Source organism: Camellia sinensis, chromosome 4 (genome assembly GCF_055761805.1).
Source record: "Camellia sinensis isolate YWXY chromosome 4, ASM5576180v1, whole genome shotgun sequence".
In the NCBI taxonomy this organism is placed as follows: domain Eukaryota; kingdom Viridiplantae; phylum Streptophyta; class Magnoliopsida; order Ericales; family Theaceae; genus Camellia; species Camellia sinensis.
In genome coordinates this window covers 28,964,502-28,981,973 of record NC_138964.1, presented here as the reverse complement: position 1 = coordinate 28,981,973, position 17,472 = coordinate 28,964,502, and the positions used below count along the sequence as shown (strand labels likewise).

At 35.8% G+C, this 17,472-nt stretch overlaps 1 protein-coding gene across 10 annotated transcripts; it reads left to right on the top strand.

The window, feature by feature from the left end:
* Nucleotides 1-1,356: 1,356 nt before the first annotated feature.
* Nucleotides 1,357-16,804, top strand: LOC114275031 (F-box protein At5g07610-like). 10 transcript variants are annotated; one of them, XR_014366266.1, is made up of 4 exons: nucleotides 1,358-2,786; nucleotides 11,112-11,241; nucleotides 15,320-15,465; nucleotides 15,555-16,804. XR_014366266.1 is itself a non-coding variant. In XM_082924528.1 (2 exons), exon 1 carries the CDS (start codon nucleotides 1,520-1,522, stop codon nucleotides 2,744-2,746), a length of 1,227 nt encoding a protein of 408 aa, XP_082780654.1. In that variant the 5' UTR covers nucleotides 1,357-1,519; the 3' UTR covers nucleotides 2,747-2,786; nucleotides 15,555-16,804. The 10 variants fall into 10 exon arrangements, 3 of the variants coding, with proteins under 3 accessions (XP_082780654.1, XP_082780653.1, XP_082780652.1); XR_014366265.1 differs by lacking the exon at nucleotides 11,112-11,241; XR_014366263.1 differs by having other exon boundaries at nucleotides 15,320-16,804.
* The last annotated feature ends 668 nt before the right edge of the window (nucleotides 16,805-17,472 follow it).

Here is a 17,472-nt window from a genome sequence, read left to right as displayed (position 1 = left end):
ATGTTAGGTGTGTCTAAAAAGTAAAAAAATTGCTTGAAATATTAAAAAAAATTAGTAAAAACAAAAAAAAAATACGAAAAATAAGAAAATAGAATTTTTTGAAAAGTATTTTTGGAAAAATAGAACCAAGCAAGCTGAATCATATAAAATTGATAAATCTTTTAGACATCTATTTATTTATTTATTTTACCACACTAATTTGTATTATATGTTTGGATGATGATCATGTAATGGATAGTTGTTAAGTTTTTAATATGTCATTGATATATTTAATATATGAAATGTTTTCAGTTTTTGATTTAATGGATTGATTTAATAATGATATCAAAGTTGTTGCCATATTTGACTTTTGGAAAAAAATAGAAACTAATTTAATGAAAAGAAAAACAACCACCCATTACATAATTATCATCCAAACGCATAATAAAAATTAATTTCGAAAAAAAATAAATGCCTAAAAGATTAATCAATTTTACATAATTTTATCTTTAGTGTGCAGAAATAATTTTTAAAAATTTAAAAATATTTTTTTGACATTTATTTGTCGAATTAATTTATATTTTATCAAATTGACGATTTTGTCATTGAAAAATCTAATGTTATCTTCAATTGTCCTTATTTGAAACAAGATTAAAAATTTAAGATCAAATATATCACAATTGAAAAGTTAGAGATCAAAATAATACAAATATCAAACTATAAGTCCGTTAGTATAATTCACTGTATATATTTGTGGGTGATGATTTCCGACCACACAACCAAACAGAGAATTAAACTGGAGAGCACGCGACAGAATAGATTAAGCCAACCACTTGTCAACAAGAAGATGAGAATATCGCGGTGGTTCGTCCACCCGTGGACATTCAAACGATCAAGTCAGTCAACTTATCTCTCAGAGATATCAAACAAGTACTCAATACATAAGTCAGAACATACCTTAGACCCACAGGATGCCTCACTTTTGTAATGATCAGTGTTGAATTTTCCTTAGAAGTCTTATTTCATGAGACTCTATCTTTTATAAGGATAACATCTATTACAACTCACACTATTAAGATTAAGATAAACTTTTCAAGAATCACATCTCTATCAAAATAGATAGCTTGATACCATCTACGACTCTTGTCCTTTATTCACATTTCTACATTACTGCATCATATCTTGACAGTAACACAATAATCTCGACATCATAGCTCAGTCACGTGATACCTCAGCCACGTGATATGACTATAAAAATATGTCCCCACAATATTTATATGATTCCAATAATGAACTTCCTCAAAAAAAAAAAAAAAAAAAAAAGAAAAAAAAAAGGGTGAACCTAAGCAGTGGTGGCTAGAAACAGGCAAGTAGTAGCCTTCAAACTAACGCCAGCCAAAAAATTAAAGCCAGCCAAGGTGTAAATTGGTAGTCCCAACCCAAAGAGGTCCTTTAAATTAACGCCATCCCCAACAAAGATTGTTTATAAACGTCGTTCCTTATAGGGCATTCTCTATTCTTGCAGAGTCTAAATTGAACCATGAAAGTATACAGCGAAACAAGAAGAAGCAGAAGAAAGCTTATCATCGGCTGTACTTCCTTGGAACATTCATTCGCTGCTGAATTAATTGCCAACAATTCAGATCTTCTAACACAGATCCTAATCCGAGTCCCAGCAAAATCCCTAATCAGATTCAAGTCGGTGTCAAAGCAATGGCTCTCTCTCATCTCCCACTCCCAATTCGCCTCCGACCACGCTCGCCGAAATCACCACTCCTCCGTCTCAGCCTTATATTTCTACTCAAACCGTTGGTCTCCCGATGAACAGCTACAGTCTGTATCAATTGCTGGACACCAAACTCTTTTTCCCACACTCTCCTTTCTCGATGGTGTCGTTGTATCAAGTTTTGCAACTACGATTGAACGCTCTTGCAATGGTTTAATCTTGTGCTCTAATGGTTTCAGAAAACATTCATATATTGTTTGTAATCTCACCACAAAGAAATTCTCACTTCTTCCTGCTATTGGTCCCACTTCATCTGAATCGTATCGTAAAAATGCTGCTGCTTTCTTGGCTTTTGATCCTGCGAAATCGCCTCACTATAAAGTTTTATTGTTTAGTTACAGTTATGTTAATAATGAACACTGGGTTGAAATTGAAATTTACAGTTCGCAGACTTCGTCTTGGAAACACGTTTCTGTGCCTAAACCGCGAGCTGTGCCATTCAAGTTCAGCGTGTTTTGGAACGGAGCAATTCATGGTATAAGCTATGCGAATGTTCATGCTCGATTTGAGGTTGAGGAAGAGAAATTTATACAAACCCCAATGCCTCGAAACCCTAAAATCCTTTCTCCTGATAAGATTAGGTATTTTGGAGAATGTGGTGGCGATTTGCTTCTTATTCAGACTCCTCAGCCTTGTGCTATGGGATTAAGCATGGGATTAAGCATCCTTCAGATGCACAGGGATTACTGTGAGTGGATTGTGAAGTACCGGGTTAATCTTAGACCCATTTTATCTGTATTTCCTAAGACAGAACGCAAAACCATAGTCACATGCTCTGAATTTAATGTGCTCTGTGCCGTGAAGGGAGCGAATGAAAAAGATTTTACACTGGTGTTAGCTATCTGGGGCAAAGTTATTTCTTATAATGTCAAGTCCAAGACATTGAAGGAGCTTCATGATTTATCAACAGAAGATACTGTTCATTGGGGAGCAAGTTGGTGTACTACTTATCAATTCATTGAAAGCCTATCACCTGTTTGATCATTGTCCTACATGTTTCTACTTCTTTCTTCAGCATATGGTACGTCCCTCAATAAACTTTTCTATATTTATATAAGTATTTGTTATTGTTAGTTTCTTGGTCTGTGATGCTATGCTACTATCATCTTTTGATATTTAGATTCTTCATTCATCAATTAAGGCTGAATTATCAATTTTGTTGCTTTATATGTGAGCCCTGTTTTGACCACGGTAATTCATTCACTCAAGTATCATTTAGATTGTTCTGATTACCAAAGAGGGTGTGTGAAACTCATTCACTTCCTGGTTTTAATCTCCTAGTTATGATGTAGTTGGGTGGAATGGTTTTAAATGCTCTAGGAAGGAGTAGAATATATTGAAACAATCTGTTGTTTGCAACTGTCATTAATTATTAGTAGTGCCTTCTTGTGAGGACGGGAGAGAGACTAGGTTTCTTTTTTTGTAAAATGTTTCTAGCAAATAAGTAAAAAATTATGAAAAAGATCTTGTACATCCATGCTGCCTCACTAGTTCTTCCAGAATAAAATGAATTTCCTTAACAAATCAAGAGATGTAAGGTGTTTGTTTACATAGGAGCCAATAATTGTGTTCAGAACTGTGTAAATAACAATTATTAAAAAAAAGAAAGATTAAAAGAATATAAAAAGAGAGAAGCACAAAAACTACGTTGGTATAATTTGATTTAACATGCAATTGTGATTTAAAAACCGTGTTCAAGTTTGGAAGGCTCAACTTGGTCTCTTTGCTTAGTGAGGTTTGGAATCTGGTAAACCTGATGCATTCACATGGGGACGTATATGATTGAGTCTATTAATTTGGTCTATGTTTGTGTTGTTTGAGTTTTCAGTTTGTTTTTTATTGGAAAATTTCAAAGATCAATTGGATGATATTTAGCTCCAGAAATTGAATATGGTCGATCCAGTTTGAGAAACCTGAATATTGAATCTTAATTTTTAGTGCTGCAAATTGATTATAAAAAAAATAGAATAAAAAAAAAAGGTCCAAAAAAATAGGTTGTAGTCCTTGAAATAGCATCTTACAGTAGGAGCTAAAGTTCAATTGCCAATTTCTGCTAGCGGTAAGTTTTGGTGTGTTTAGGGTCGTACTTTGATCGAAATCTCATTTTAGTCTCTTAACTTTCAATTATGATAGTCAGCATCTTACATTTTCACATTTTAGTTCATCCATTGTTTATTTCGACGGCCTGCAGTACTATTGCATCCCTGTGAGCCTTACGAGTCCTATTTTGGCCATTGTGATACGTTAACTCAAGTATCATCCTTTGATCTGATCACCGAAGAGGTCTTGATTTACTCGTTTCACTTCACGGTTTTGACGTTGGCCTCAGGAAACATCATAATTCATTATGTTTTGATTGGTCGATTAAGGCTGACATACAATTGACGTGCATAAATCCATCTGTGGTTTACTTCCCATATAGGAGAGATTTCTTTCTTATTTTGTAATTGGGTTCATGTTAATATATCCAAAACAATAGATTTTGTAAGATGGTGTTGCTGTTTCTATAGTTCTCCTGAAATAAAATGAATCTCCTCAACAACTCTCAACAGAGAAGTATGGTTTCAGGCAACCTAGCAACCAACAATTATGTTTATGGCTGTTTAAATAACAATAATAAGAACAAATGATGATCGGAGATAAATTGAAACCGAGTGTTTTCTACTTTTTCACTTCCCAAAATGCCCTCAGTCACAGTGTTGCTGCACTGTACAACTGCAACCAAGAGTTACAGCGTTTGGTAGGTAAGGAATGGCCTTCTTCTGCCACCAAGGGTTGAGGGGGTTTTCTAACGTTATTGAATATTTACTTGTTACATTGCAACTCAATTCAAAAAGTTGCACCCAAGGTTATTAAAATCGGTATCCTACATTGGATCATTGGATGAGTTTACTTGATCGGATCATAGAATCAAATCGAAGATCATAAGATCTTGCTGAAATTGACAAATTACATAATAATTTAATTTAAATAAATATTTCTTAAAAAATATACACAAATAAGCCTAAATTATACTAAAACTAATAGAACTCCATGTAAAATGTAAATATAATATTATATGATGGAAAACTCGATATTAAAAGTTTTGCATTTCATCAAAAAAGGTGAAAAAGAAGAATTTTGTAATAGAACACTTTGCAATTTACAATAATGCATAAAAAGTGAAAGAAAAATATTTAACTTTAACCCCAAGAGGTTGGCCTAATGGTAAGTCCTTGGGTCTTGGGAGTGTGCTCCTTCTAAGGTTTAAGGATCGAAACCTCCTAGGTGCTAACAATTCCTTGGAGCCATCAGATTGGGAGAAAACGCTTGAATGAATGGTGGTGCACTTGCGGGAAGCTCCTTATCGAGGGCCTTTACATCCTTGGAGATTAGTCGGACTTTTAATCTAGACACTCCGGTGCCAATCAAAATATATATATATATATATATTTAGCAAAGTTGGATATGAAATTAGATTGAGAACTCAAAAGAACGGCTTGGTCAAATGATAAAGTTTGTCCTTAGCCTTGTGGAGCGGGTTTGAGTCACAAAAACAGTAGTTTCGAAAACTGGGTTAAAGTTGCGTACATCTTACCCTCCTCAAACTATGCTAAGGCTAAGTTTGTTTTTCTTGCTAGTTAGTTTTCTTTTGTTTTCCTAGTTTGTTTCTCTTAATCCATTTGATTCAATATTACTTTTTTCTTTATTCACTTGGACTATATAAATTGGTATTTAGACACAAATATAAAATTTACAATAAAATAGGCCAAAAATACAAAATGAGACTTACAAATTGGATCGGATAGGATCAGATTCGGATCGGGATTCCACGATCCTATAAGATCCAATTACTAGGTTTGTAAGATCCTACCTGTAAGGGATTTTTTACAAGATTTGAATCCTACAAAAATGATGTTAAGCTTTTAAGACTTTCATTTTCCTTATTAAATCCACAACATTTCTTGTAAGGTCATTATATTTTTATCCTGCAAATCTTTGAAAAGCTTTTTTCTTTTAACAAACTTCAATGTATTACCTTGTCAATTTTTGATTTGATTTTATTTTTTTTGATGTCCTTTTTCTACTAATTTTTGTTTGGTTTCTAAGATAATTAATGAAACTAGAAAGACTTAAAGGTGCAAGATTTTTCCTCTTTCTTTGTGTTTTTGTTTTTAAATTTGAATTATTTTATAAAAAAATTGTCAAGTAGTTTTATGTGCCACTTTTTCACTATTTTCTTTATCTATGATCCTACACATATATGTTAATACATATCATTTAATAAACGCTTTAATGGCCGTGTATATATTTTCACATTAAACACACTTTAATGTTCATATTTATATTTTCACATTAGACACTCTCACTCTCGCACCATCTCAAATAATTAGCTACTTATCGACCCAGTAGGCCCCTAGAGAGTAGTGCTGGACTTTCTCTCTCTATATTTCCCTATGCCCATTCCAATGACTTTTTGGCAGTCTTGTGAAGAGGTGTGAGACCTTCTCACTCTAGAGATTCTTGCACCCCTTCAACAACTTTTCGACGCTTTTTCAATAAGCTCCAATTACATTTCTATCGTGTAGATCTAGGTTTTTATGCATACACAGAAGAGTTTAAGAGCTTCTCTCTAATTTTGACATAGAGAGTGCTTTCTCCCTCTATCGTTAATAGATTTTTGGTTATCAGCACCCACAATAGTACTCATTACTATTGTGGGTGTTCTTGAGCTTTGGTTACCCTTGGTTATTGGCGATTGAGACGGCAACGGTGGAGTTTGATTAACAGCAACAACGACGACAATGGGTTTGATTTTAAGTTTGATAAAAATCTTATTTCTTCACACTACATTTGTAAAAAGATTGGAAGTTTTCAAAGTCGTTGCTTTTTTAATTATTTTCTTTGGCGGCTTTTTGTAGTTCGAGTAGGTTCTTTATTTGGGTTTGTGGCCTTTGTGGTATTTTTCTTTTTCATTATCTTGTAAGTTGCTTTGGTTTTTATATAAACTGCATTTCTTCATCCTCAAAAACTAATTATCTAGAATGTTCTCATTAAACTATTTGCCAATTAATAGTATTGTCCATTATTTTTTGGTAATTAATTTCATTATTACACTCATCCAATTTTTATGGCAAGTAATCAACCACATATTAAGTAATTTAACTATGACATTTGTGATATCAACACTATAAATTATCATACCTTACATATAATATACATTAAAAAAAAGTGTATATTGTAAAAGGATCCCTTTTCAAAATGTATATTTGTGTTGACATAAGAATGTGTTTACCTTTTAAGACTTTCATGTTCTTGATTAAATCCACAACAATTCTTGTAAGGTCATTATATTTTTATTTTGCAAATATTTGAAAAGCTTTTTTCCTTTAACAAACTTCAATATGTTACCATGTCAAATTTTTTTTAAATTTTTTTTTCGATGTTTTTTGGCTAATTTTTGTTTAGTTTTTGAGACAATTGATGAAACTAGAAAGACTTGAAGGTGTAAGATTTTTCTTTCATTTTTTTATTAACTTTGAATTGTTTTATAAAAGAAATTGTCAAGTAGCCTTCACTAGTTTATTTATATATGATCCCACACATATATGTTAATATATATTATTTAATACGCACTTTAGTTGGTGTGTATATATTTTCACATTACACACACTTGAATGGCCATATATATGTATGTTTACATTTGATACTCTCACTTTCGCTTCTCTCAACTAATTAGTTACTTATCTCGTGGACGGGTGCGCAACTTTCTATCTCAAGAGATTCCCAATACCCCCTCCAATGACTTTCTGACAATCCCGTGAAGAGGGCTGCGGGACTTTCTCTCTCTAGAGATTCCCGATGCTCATTCAATGACAAATACACTTCTATCGTGTAGCAGATCTGGGTGTTTGTGCATACGGCGAAGAGTTTGAAAGCTTCTCTGTAATTCTGACACAGAGAGTGCTTTCTCCTTTCATGGTTCTTAAATTTTGGGATTATCAGCACCCATAATGGTTTACCCATTACTGTTGTGTGTGTTCATGAGCTTTGGCTATCCATGGTTACTAGCTTTATTTTTTTGGGCATTTTTTTTAGTTTGTATAGGTTTCTTTATTTGGGCTTATGGGATTTGCTCTATTTTTCTTTATTTTTTAAGTTTATTGGTTTTTATCTAAAAAAAATTTAAATTGCAAATCGACCCATTCAACCCAATAAAAATAAATATATATGCTTTTCTTATATTTTTATTATTTTTCTAGTTAATTTTATAATTAAATAATTTAAAATTAATATTAATATTTTATAAATAAGCGACTCATGCAGGTATAAGCTAAAGTTTATCATCCTAAATCCAACTTAAAAATTAAATGAAGTTAAAATTTAATTCGATCCGATCTTATAGAGTAGACTTCTTCTTTTCTTTTTCTTTTTTTTTTCTTTTTCAAATCTTACAAATATTGATCTTAATTGGGCCGGTGATGGGCCCATGAGCACCCCTATCCCCAACATTTAAAGCAAATGACACAACAAAAGAATCTCTAGAAGTTTCATTTTTCTTCGACCAAGTGGTGAAAAGTGCCCTCAATTTTCTTCAGAGAAGGAAATTGCCACTGCAAGAATCTGTATCAAATTCGGCGGAGACACTGGTTAGCGAAGCTGGAATCAACCTTAGAAACCCTTTCTCTTCAATTTGGTATGTTCTATTTTAATTTTTGATATTTGATAAAATTTTGTGATCATTCTGCTTATTTTATCCTATTTGAAATTAGGAATTTGTTTCAATTGATAAGTAAAAGTGATAGATTTTTAACTATTTGCGTGGTGTTTGTTAAATTGCCCAAATGAATATGCCTCTTAATGGATAGATTAACTAGAAAAATAAACTATGACTAAATTGGAGTTTGGCAACATTGAAAAAAGCAGCTTATTTATCAACCAGTGCAAAAAGCAAAAGGCCAAGACTTGTGGGTCTTTTTCCAGTTTGGGAAGATGACAACTAAAAAAAATGTGAATTTACCGAAATACTCTCATTTATTTCCATTGTTTAGGGCAGACCTCTTCCCCTTCACACCTCTTCACTTATGCCTCTCTTGAAGTGTTTGGGTAAATTGTGGTCTGCCATCAACAGAAAACAAACAATGCTGATCTGTGTCGGCTATTGTTGTCACCGACCTTCGTTGCCCATTTGCGTCGGCTATCTTCCTCACCGGTCTTTGTCGGCTGTCTTCCCACTGCGGTAAGCCTTTTCCCTTCCACTCTATAGATGAATAAATGGATTCTGGTAAGCTGCCATGTTTCGTAGATGTTCAACAGACCTGCCCCAAATAATAGTGGGTTTTGTTTGAATACAGTATTAATTAGTTTTTTAAGATATGCTCGCATCAACTCTGTGATACGTGAATTTTAGGGTCAGATCTTTTGGGTTAAATGAAACCAAGACTGTGGGTGATCTTTTTCTTTTTGTACATGTTCACTCATCATCTCATGTACATTAGAGAAGTTCATTTTCTGCAATCCTGATTTCATCACTTCTGGATTAGAGAAGTTCCATCGAGATATCTCGTATTGATGGTATTTTTGGGCATTTTTCTTTGGTTGTGATAAGGATAGTGGTTTTGCTAATTTCTGAGTTGAGTTTAAAAAGGGTGTATCTTACCAACTTGCGATCAGTTCATTGGATACTTTACCAAATTTAACATTCGTGAAGCCACTTTGATTTTTTTGGAAATACCATACCAAAATAACATTTCCCTACTAATTTTGGTGAAGTCAATCTTTGGTTGTTCTAATTTTTTGGGAGATCTTTACCAAATGATCTTACCACAACCATTGCCAAGAAAAAAAGAAAAGGTACACTTTACAGCATTTGCCAGCAGGGGTGGAACTAGGAATTTTTTCTGGGAAAGGCCAATGTATATGCATATTGTGAGAATATATTGTATATATGTAGATTGTGTATATATGGCATGATTGTGTAAATAGGAATTCATTTGTATTTCCTTTTTCAATCATAGTTTGTATTTCCTTTTTCAGTCATAGACTTAGGGCTATATAAACTGATGAACTCTTTGTAAATTGAAACAATCGAATATACATAAAAGCTTTCAGGAATCTTACATGGTATCAGAGCTATCACCGAACCCTAGAAGTTGCTAGTCTCTTTGCATCGTAGGTTGTGGTCTTCTCCCTTGATCGCAATTGACTGCTTGTTTGGTTCTTCTATTCGGAGGTCACTCGTTTTCTCTTTCTTAATCAATTGGTCCGTCTAGGTTGATTTGTTCATCAGTTGTCTGGGTTCAACTCGCAACTCCTCTTAGCCTTAACGAGTCACGAAACCCTTTCAAATCATCTGGGTTCTCTCTGGTTCAGCTAGTCGACCACATATCGTGGGTCATCTGGTCTGTTTGATCGACAGTCCTCTGTGTTTCTGGTTTGATACATCATCACGGATTTCCCCCTTGGTTCGTCTGCTGCTCTCTCTCTCTATGAAGCCCTCTGTTTCTTTGTTGGTATTGACGAAGTTCCCTCTCTCTTCGTCTTTGGTCTCGTCTCTGTTCTCTGATAAGAAAGCTCCCTTTCTTTGTATTGGTTCTCTGACCTTAGTCCACCAGGTTTTGTCCTTATTGCACTTTGACCACATCAGTGTCAGTACCAGTGTGTATCATGTTGGGGTGATTTGGTTCTGGTTGTTTGGGATTATTATATGTTTTGACTCATCAGTTGTTGGCTTATTATACTAAAATCCTTCACCTTTCTATTTATTACAATGTTTTTGGCTTTTGATGAGTGTGCCTTCTGCCATCAAAGGGGTCATTGGAAGTATCACTGTCCTAAAAAGGGATGTTTGTCTGCCTTGTCTTCTTAGCAGTTTCCGATCCAGTTCTGCGCCCCTTCTCCGAATATTTTTTAGCCTCTCGCCGATTCTACTGCATCTGCTCCGGTTCTTAATCCTAACTTGGCTTCCTTGAGTGCTCAGATTAATCAGCTTCAGCATATCCTGTCTACCTCCCAGCCATCCCCATCTACGTCCATTGTTTTCTCTTTTCATTCAGGTTTGCTTGGGTCTTCGTCAAGTATTTCTTCGTCTGTCCGGATTTTTGACTTTGGTGCCTCTCATCATATGACTCCCCATCTTCCCTTACTTCAAAATTGTACTCATCCCTTTCCTATTACTGTCAATGCTGCTAATAGGTCTGGTATGTTTGTTATATCTGTTGGGTCTGTCCTACCATCTGTTATGTCTGCTGTCTCTATTCCATCTGTCTTTTATGTTCCTTAGTTATCTATCAGTTTATTATTTAGCAGTCAGCTTGATGCCTCTGGTTTTGATGTTATCTTTTCTTTTTCTATTTGTTCTGTGCAGGATCGGATGTCTAAGCAACAGATTGGGACCGGCTGTAGAGTTGGAGACCTTTATGTAGTAGAGACGTCTATGTGGTGGAGAGCTTGCATCTGCCTATAGCAACCTCTCAAACTGCCTTTTCCTCTTTACAGTTAGATTCTCTGTCTAGTCCTTTCTACTTGTGGCGTTCTAGATTAGGGCATTTGTCTGCTGATCGCTTATGGTCTTTAGTTCAATCGAGTATATTGGATAAAGTTTCTCTTAGTAAACTTACTGAATGTCGGGGGTGTAAACTTGCCAAAATGACAACCTTACCTTTTCACAAAAGTACTCATATATCTAATATACCATTTTCTTTAGTTCATACTGATGTTTGAGGCCCTTCTCTTGCTCTCACCGAAGGGGGTTCTGCATACTATATGTCTTTTGTTAATGACTGCACCCGTTACACTTGGGTTTATCTTATGACTCATAAGTCAAACTTCTACTAGATATACTGTACCTTCCAGTCTATGGTCACTACACAGTTTGGGTCTATTATTAAATTGTTGCGGTTTGACTTGGGCGGGAAATATTTTAAAACTGAATTCTGTGAATACTTGGCCAACTGATACACCTGCCCAAAATGGTCGAGCTGAGCGTAAACACCGTCATCTTCTTGAGATAGCTAGTTCTCTCCTTCTCTCTGCCTCCGTTTCGGCTCCGTTTTGGGGTGGGGTAGTTCTTACTGCTGCTTTTCTTCTCAACTATATGTCTACCCTCCTCCTTTTTGGTTAGTCTCCTTACGAGGCTTTGTTTTCCCAACTTCCGAATTACTCCCTCCTTCGTGTGTTTGGATCTGTTTGTTTTGTCCTTTTATCCCGTAAAGATAGGACCAAACGTAGTGTCCGATTTGTTCTCTGTGTCTTTTTGGTTATAGTCTCACTCAGAAAGGATATCACTGTTATGACCCTGTTTCTCGTCGCCTTTATGTCTCCTGCCATGTTGCCTTTCTCGAACGTTTACCTTACTTTTAGCTTCCTTCTCTCACCGCCCCTATTTCCAAAGAAGATTTGGTTCATATTGATCCATTTCCTTTTGAGGTCCCGTCTGATAAGTACATCTCCATTGTTCCTTCCGAGCTTGTTCCATCATCTTCTCCTGCTTCACCTTTGGTTGCTTCTCCTCCTTCGGCTTCTCCTCATCTGTTGTTAGTTTATTCTCATCGCAAGGCTCCTCCTCCACTAGTTGTCTCTACCCCTGCTGCTTATCCTCCTGCTTCTGACGACTCTGATCTTGCTGCACACCAATATCCTACTCGTGAGCGTCGTCCTTCAAACAGGTTGGGTTGGTCTAATATATGTTTTTCTGTTTCTTATCGTACTTTTTTGTCTGTTATTCATTCTTTTTCAAAACTTCAGTCTTACACGGAGGCCTGTCAGGATCCTAATTGGGTTCAAGCTATGGAAGATGAATTGTTTGCCTTGTAGAAGACTAACATTTGGGAGTTGGTTCCTTTGCCTGCTGGCAAGAATCTGGTTGGTTGCAATTGAGTCTATAAATTCAAGATTCATTCTGATGGCTCTCTCGAGCGATACGAAGCTCGCTTGGTTGCCAAGGATTTCTCGCAATAGTATGGTATTGATTATGAGGAGACATTTGCCCCTATTGTCAAGATGACTACTGTCCGTACCTTGATTTCTGTTGCTGCTATTCGACATTGGCCTCTCTATCAAATGGACGTTAATAATGCTTTTCTTAACGGTCATCTCACTAAGGAGGTCTACATGCGTCCTCCCTGTGGCCTTCTCCACTCCTCTAGGCAGGTTTGTTATCTTCGGTGTGCTTTATATGGTTTGAAGCAATCTCCTCGTGCTTGGTATGATTGCTTTCAGACTGCTGTTACCGAGATTAGGTTTCATACTTCTGCTTCCGACTCTGTTTTGTTTCTGAGACATACCTCGGCTGGTTTTGTTGCTCTCTTACTCTATGGATGATATGATCATCACTAGCTCTGACTCTTCTGATATCTCTGAGGTCAAGCAACATCTCTTCCACACCTTCGGAATGAAGGATCTGGTCCCTTGCGATATTTTCTTGGTATTAAGGTTGCCTCTTCTCCAAAGGCCTACTTTCTGTCTCAGGCCAAGTATGCTAATGAGGTTATTCACCGTGCCAGTCTTATCGATACTAAGGTTTTTGATACACCTATTGAGCTTAATGTGAAGCTCAACTGTACTGATGGTGTCCCTTTGGATGATCCCACTTTCTATTGCGAGTTTGTGGGTTGTGTAGTTTATTTGACTGTCATTTGTCCTGATCTTGCTTATGCTGTTCATGTGGTTAGTCAGTTCGTTTCTGCTTCTCGCTCTACCATTGGGTTACTTTGGTTCGCATTCTTCGCTATTTCCGGGGTACCATCTTTCAGGGCCTACGGTTGTCCTCTACTTCTTCCTCTTTAGACTTGGTGGCCTATGCTGACTCTGATTGGGCTAGTGATGTTAATGATCGTAAGTCCACCTCTAGTTTCTGTATGTTTTTTGGCGATTCTTGGATCTCTTGGAAAAGTAAGAAACAAACTGTTGTTGTTCGCTCTACTATCGAAGCTGAGTATCGTGCTATGGCTTATGCTACTGACGAACTTGTTTGACTTCGTTGTCTTCTCTCTGATTTGGGTGGATCTCAGTCTTCTCTGACCTCTCTCTATTGTGACAACTGCAGTGCTATTCAGATTGCCCACAATATTGTCTTCCATGAATAGATGAAACACATTGAGATTGATTGTCATTTTGTTTTGTCCGACAACATTTGCAGTCTGGCTCTCTCTCGCTTCTTTTTGTCTCCTCAGCTTTGCAACTTGCGGACTTCTTCACCAAGACTCATACTACCGCTCAGTTTCAGTTTCTTCTTAGCAAACTCTCAGCGTTTTCTGCTAAAACACTTTGAGTTTGAGTGAGGTTGTGAGAATATATTCTATATATATAGATTGTGTATATATGGCATGAGTGTGTAAATAGGAATTCGTTTGTATTTCATATTTCAGTCATAGTTTGTATTTCCTTTTTCAATCATAGATTTAGGGCTATATAAACTAATGAACTCTTTGTAAATTGAAACAATCGAATATACAGAAAAGCTTTTAGGAATCTTAAACATATAACATACATAATTAGTTTGATTGATTACTAATTTATCATAATTTCTTGTATAAGCATTGCAACAGAAGTATTTTACAAGAAAACTAATAAATCTCACAAATAATTTTTTTCAAGTTTTAAAAGTTTTGAACTATTGATTAGATCTCACTATACAATGAGTTCATTCTTTTATTTATTTATTTTTTTAATCAAATTTGGGTAAAAAATTAGCTTTAAGCTTGATTTGATATGGGATGCTCATGCTCCAATGGCTTTTCATCAAATTTAGCTGCAAGCTTGATTTGGTGAAATTTTTTTAATGCTCCAATCCTCACTTTAAAAATTCGTCAAATCCTTTTTACGAATTGGGTTTGGCTTCTCAAGTTCAAATCTTGGCTTGAGAGAACTAGAGAGGAGAACTTGAGTGGCTCGTGGGGTCCGCTCAAGTTTTGTTTCGATGATCCAAACCATTCATGTAGGGGCCTTTGTGTATATCATCCATGAAAAAAATTATCACAGTTGAATAATGGCAACATTTTCATTTCATCATGTCTGTTTCCAAAAATGGACAATGAGTATGTTTTGAAAATAGACCGTATTTTTTTGCGATAAACATGGTAAATACAGATATTACGATTATTGGACTGAGCTACTTTTTTTCATAGATGATATATACAAAAGATTTTATGAAATGAATGGTTTGGATCATCGAAACAGGATATGTGGTGTGTCCCATGAGCCCTCAAGTGAGGCTTTACTCTTAAAAATTCCATGCTTATCCCCAAAAGTTTGTTTCATCAAATCTAGTGAAAAACTTATTTTGTCTTGATTTGAAGAAAATTTTGATTTGATACAAATTTGATGAAATGATTGGAGTCATTTTCTTGAAATTCAAATTTGACACAAGATTTTGTGAAGGATGGGAGAATGCTGTAATGAATTATACTAGTAACTAGATCACATCATAGTTATAAGGAAAATGCTTGACAAAAAGGAATTCCAGTAGTGGGATTAGTTAAAATAGAAAAAGTAGTTTTTTAACTAAAATTTGGCTGACGTTTAAAAGTTTGATGGAGATGCGTATTCCCTGTTCTTGTTCTGGGTTGTGCACAGGGAAAAATGACCAACAACAAAAGAAAGCTAATTATTGGCTACAATTCATCGGAACATACACCAGCTGCAGAATTAATTGGCAGCATTGCAGATATCCTAACAGAGATCCTTACCTGTGTGCCGGCAAAGTTCCTCATCAGATTCAAGTGCGCTTCTAAGGATTGGCTCTCTTTAATCTCCGATTCACAATTTTCTTGCAACCACTCTCACCGAGATCCCAATGCCTTGTTCTCAGGACTATTCATCAACCCTTGTACATCAGACAATGCACAAGTCAAGTCTGTCTCACTTCACGGCCACCACCGAAGTCTTCCGACTCTGTCATTCCTAAATGGTGTTGGAGATGGGTCTGGTACATAGAGGATTGAAGACTCTTGCAAAGGCTTACTGTTGAATGGCACATGTTTCATTGTTTGTAACCTGACCACCCAGAAATACACAGTACTTCCCTATCCCTATCATGGTGGCACTACATCATCTTCTGTACAATTTCATCTCAAGTTTGGTGTTTTCTGGAGTTCATCTGGATCATTGGGTAATATGTTTGGTGGTTATTTGGTTTTTGATCCTTCAAAATCACCTAACTACAAAGTTTTATTGATAAGTTACATTAGGAATAGTGATGGATGCTTTTACTTAATTGACATATACTCTTCGGAGAGTGCCTCTTGGACATACATGTGTGCCGCTGCACCACCAGGTTACTCTTTCACAAAAAGGGTATTTTGGAATGGGGCAATTCATTGGATGAGTTACGATAACATTTACATTCGATTGGATGTTGATGCTCACAAGCTAATAGGACCTCCAATGCCTTCATACCCTAAAATTCTTTCCGAAGAGAAGATTTGGTATTTTGGAGAATGCTGTGGCCATTTACTTCTTGTTCAGCTTTGTCAGTGCTGTGCTATGGGATTCAAAATTCTTGAGATGGAGAGGGACTGCTGTCATTGGATGTAGAAGTACCAGGTGAGTCTTGGACCTATAATATCTCTTTTTCCCGAGATAGATGAGAGACGCAGACTCATGCTTGAAACGCCCAGCTTCAGTAAAATTTCTGTTCCATGTGCTGTGAAGGGAGCAAATGAAAAAGATTTTACGTTGGTGTTATCTATTCCTGGCAAAATTGTTTCCTATAATCTGAAGTGCAAGACAGTGAAGGTGCTTTGTGATTACCAAACTAGCTTTTATGAATGTCCTGGTTACAAGGATGCTTCTTGTGCATCATATGCTTTAAGTATGTTTATGAATTCCATGAGAGCCTGGCCACTGTTTGAGCTTGTTCTACATGTTGGAGCAGATGTGCCTTTTGTAACCTTCTTATTGTTCTAAAGCTTTTGTTTAGTACTGTTTTTTTTTTTTTAGAATTCTGTAATGTATAAGCTATGTTTTTCACGTACTTCTCCCTTGTGAAAGTAAGTCATGCCCTCTCATTTGGGGATTTATGGTGTCAAATAATTATATTTGTTTTTGTTGTTTTTGGTTTTTCAGATTGTTCTTTATATGAAAATTTCTATGACCATTTGAAAGATAAGGTAGTTCTGGGAATTGACAACGAACCATATCAAAGAGTTTGAGTCAATAAAATATTTCATAATGAAGAAATAGGGGAAGAACAATCTGAAAATCCAACAATTCACCTCAAAATATTGCACATATATCATAATGTTCACATGCTTATTAGTTAATATGGTAAGCAGATTGTTCCATCTATTGCTGTATTTAGTGCTTTTTTCGTTGCCAAGTGCTAGTAAGGTGCAGAGCCTTCTCTGAATTTCTTTCCTTTCCCCTTCATCTTGTAGCCCAATGAATGGCAAAGTTGAAGAATAAACAAAAAGCTATCTTTCTATTTTTATAATTTTCTCCCATTTCTTTCTCATTCTATATTTGTAAATCTTGATGCATTTCTGGCCAATTGGTCTGAATCCCTTCAAGTCTTGCAACAGGGTAAAGCTTTCTCTTGCTCGAGGTTATAGAGTTCGATGTGTCAAAAAAGTGACATCGTCTTCATTCCCTCAAGGAGATTTTGGGTGCAACAGTGATATTAGATGACATTGTCACGTAATGTCATGTATCAATGAATGATTTAAAGGAGGTTGGATGAGGACCACTTGGTTGATTAGGATTGACCATAAAAACCAAAAAATTGCAAA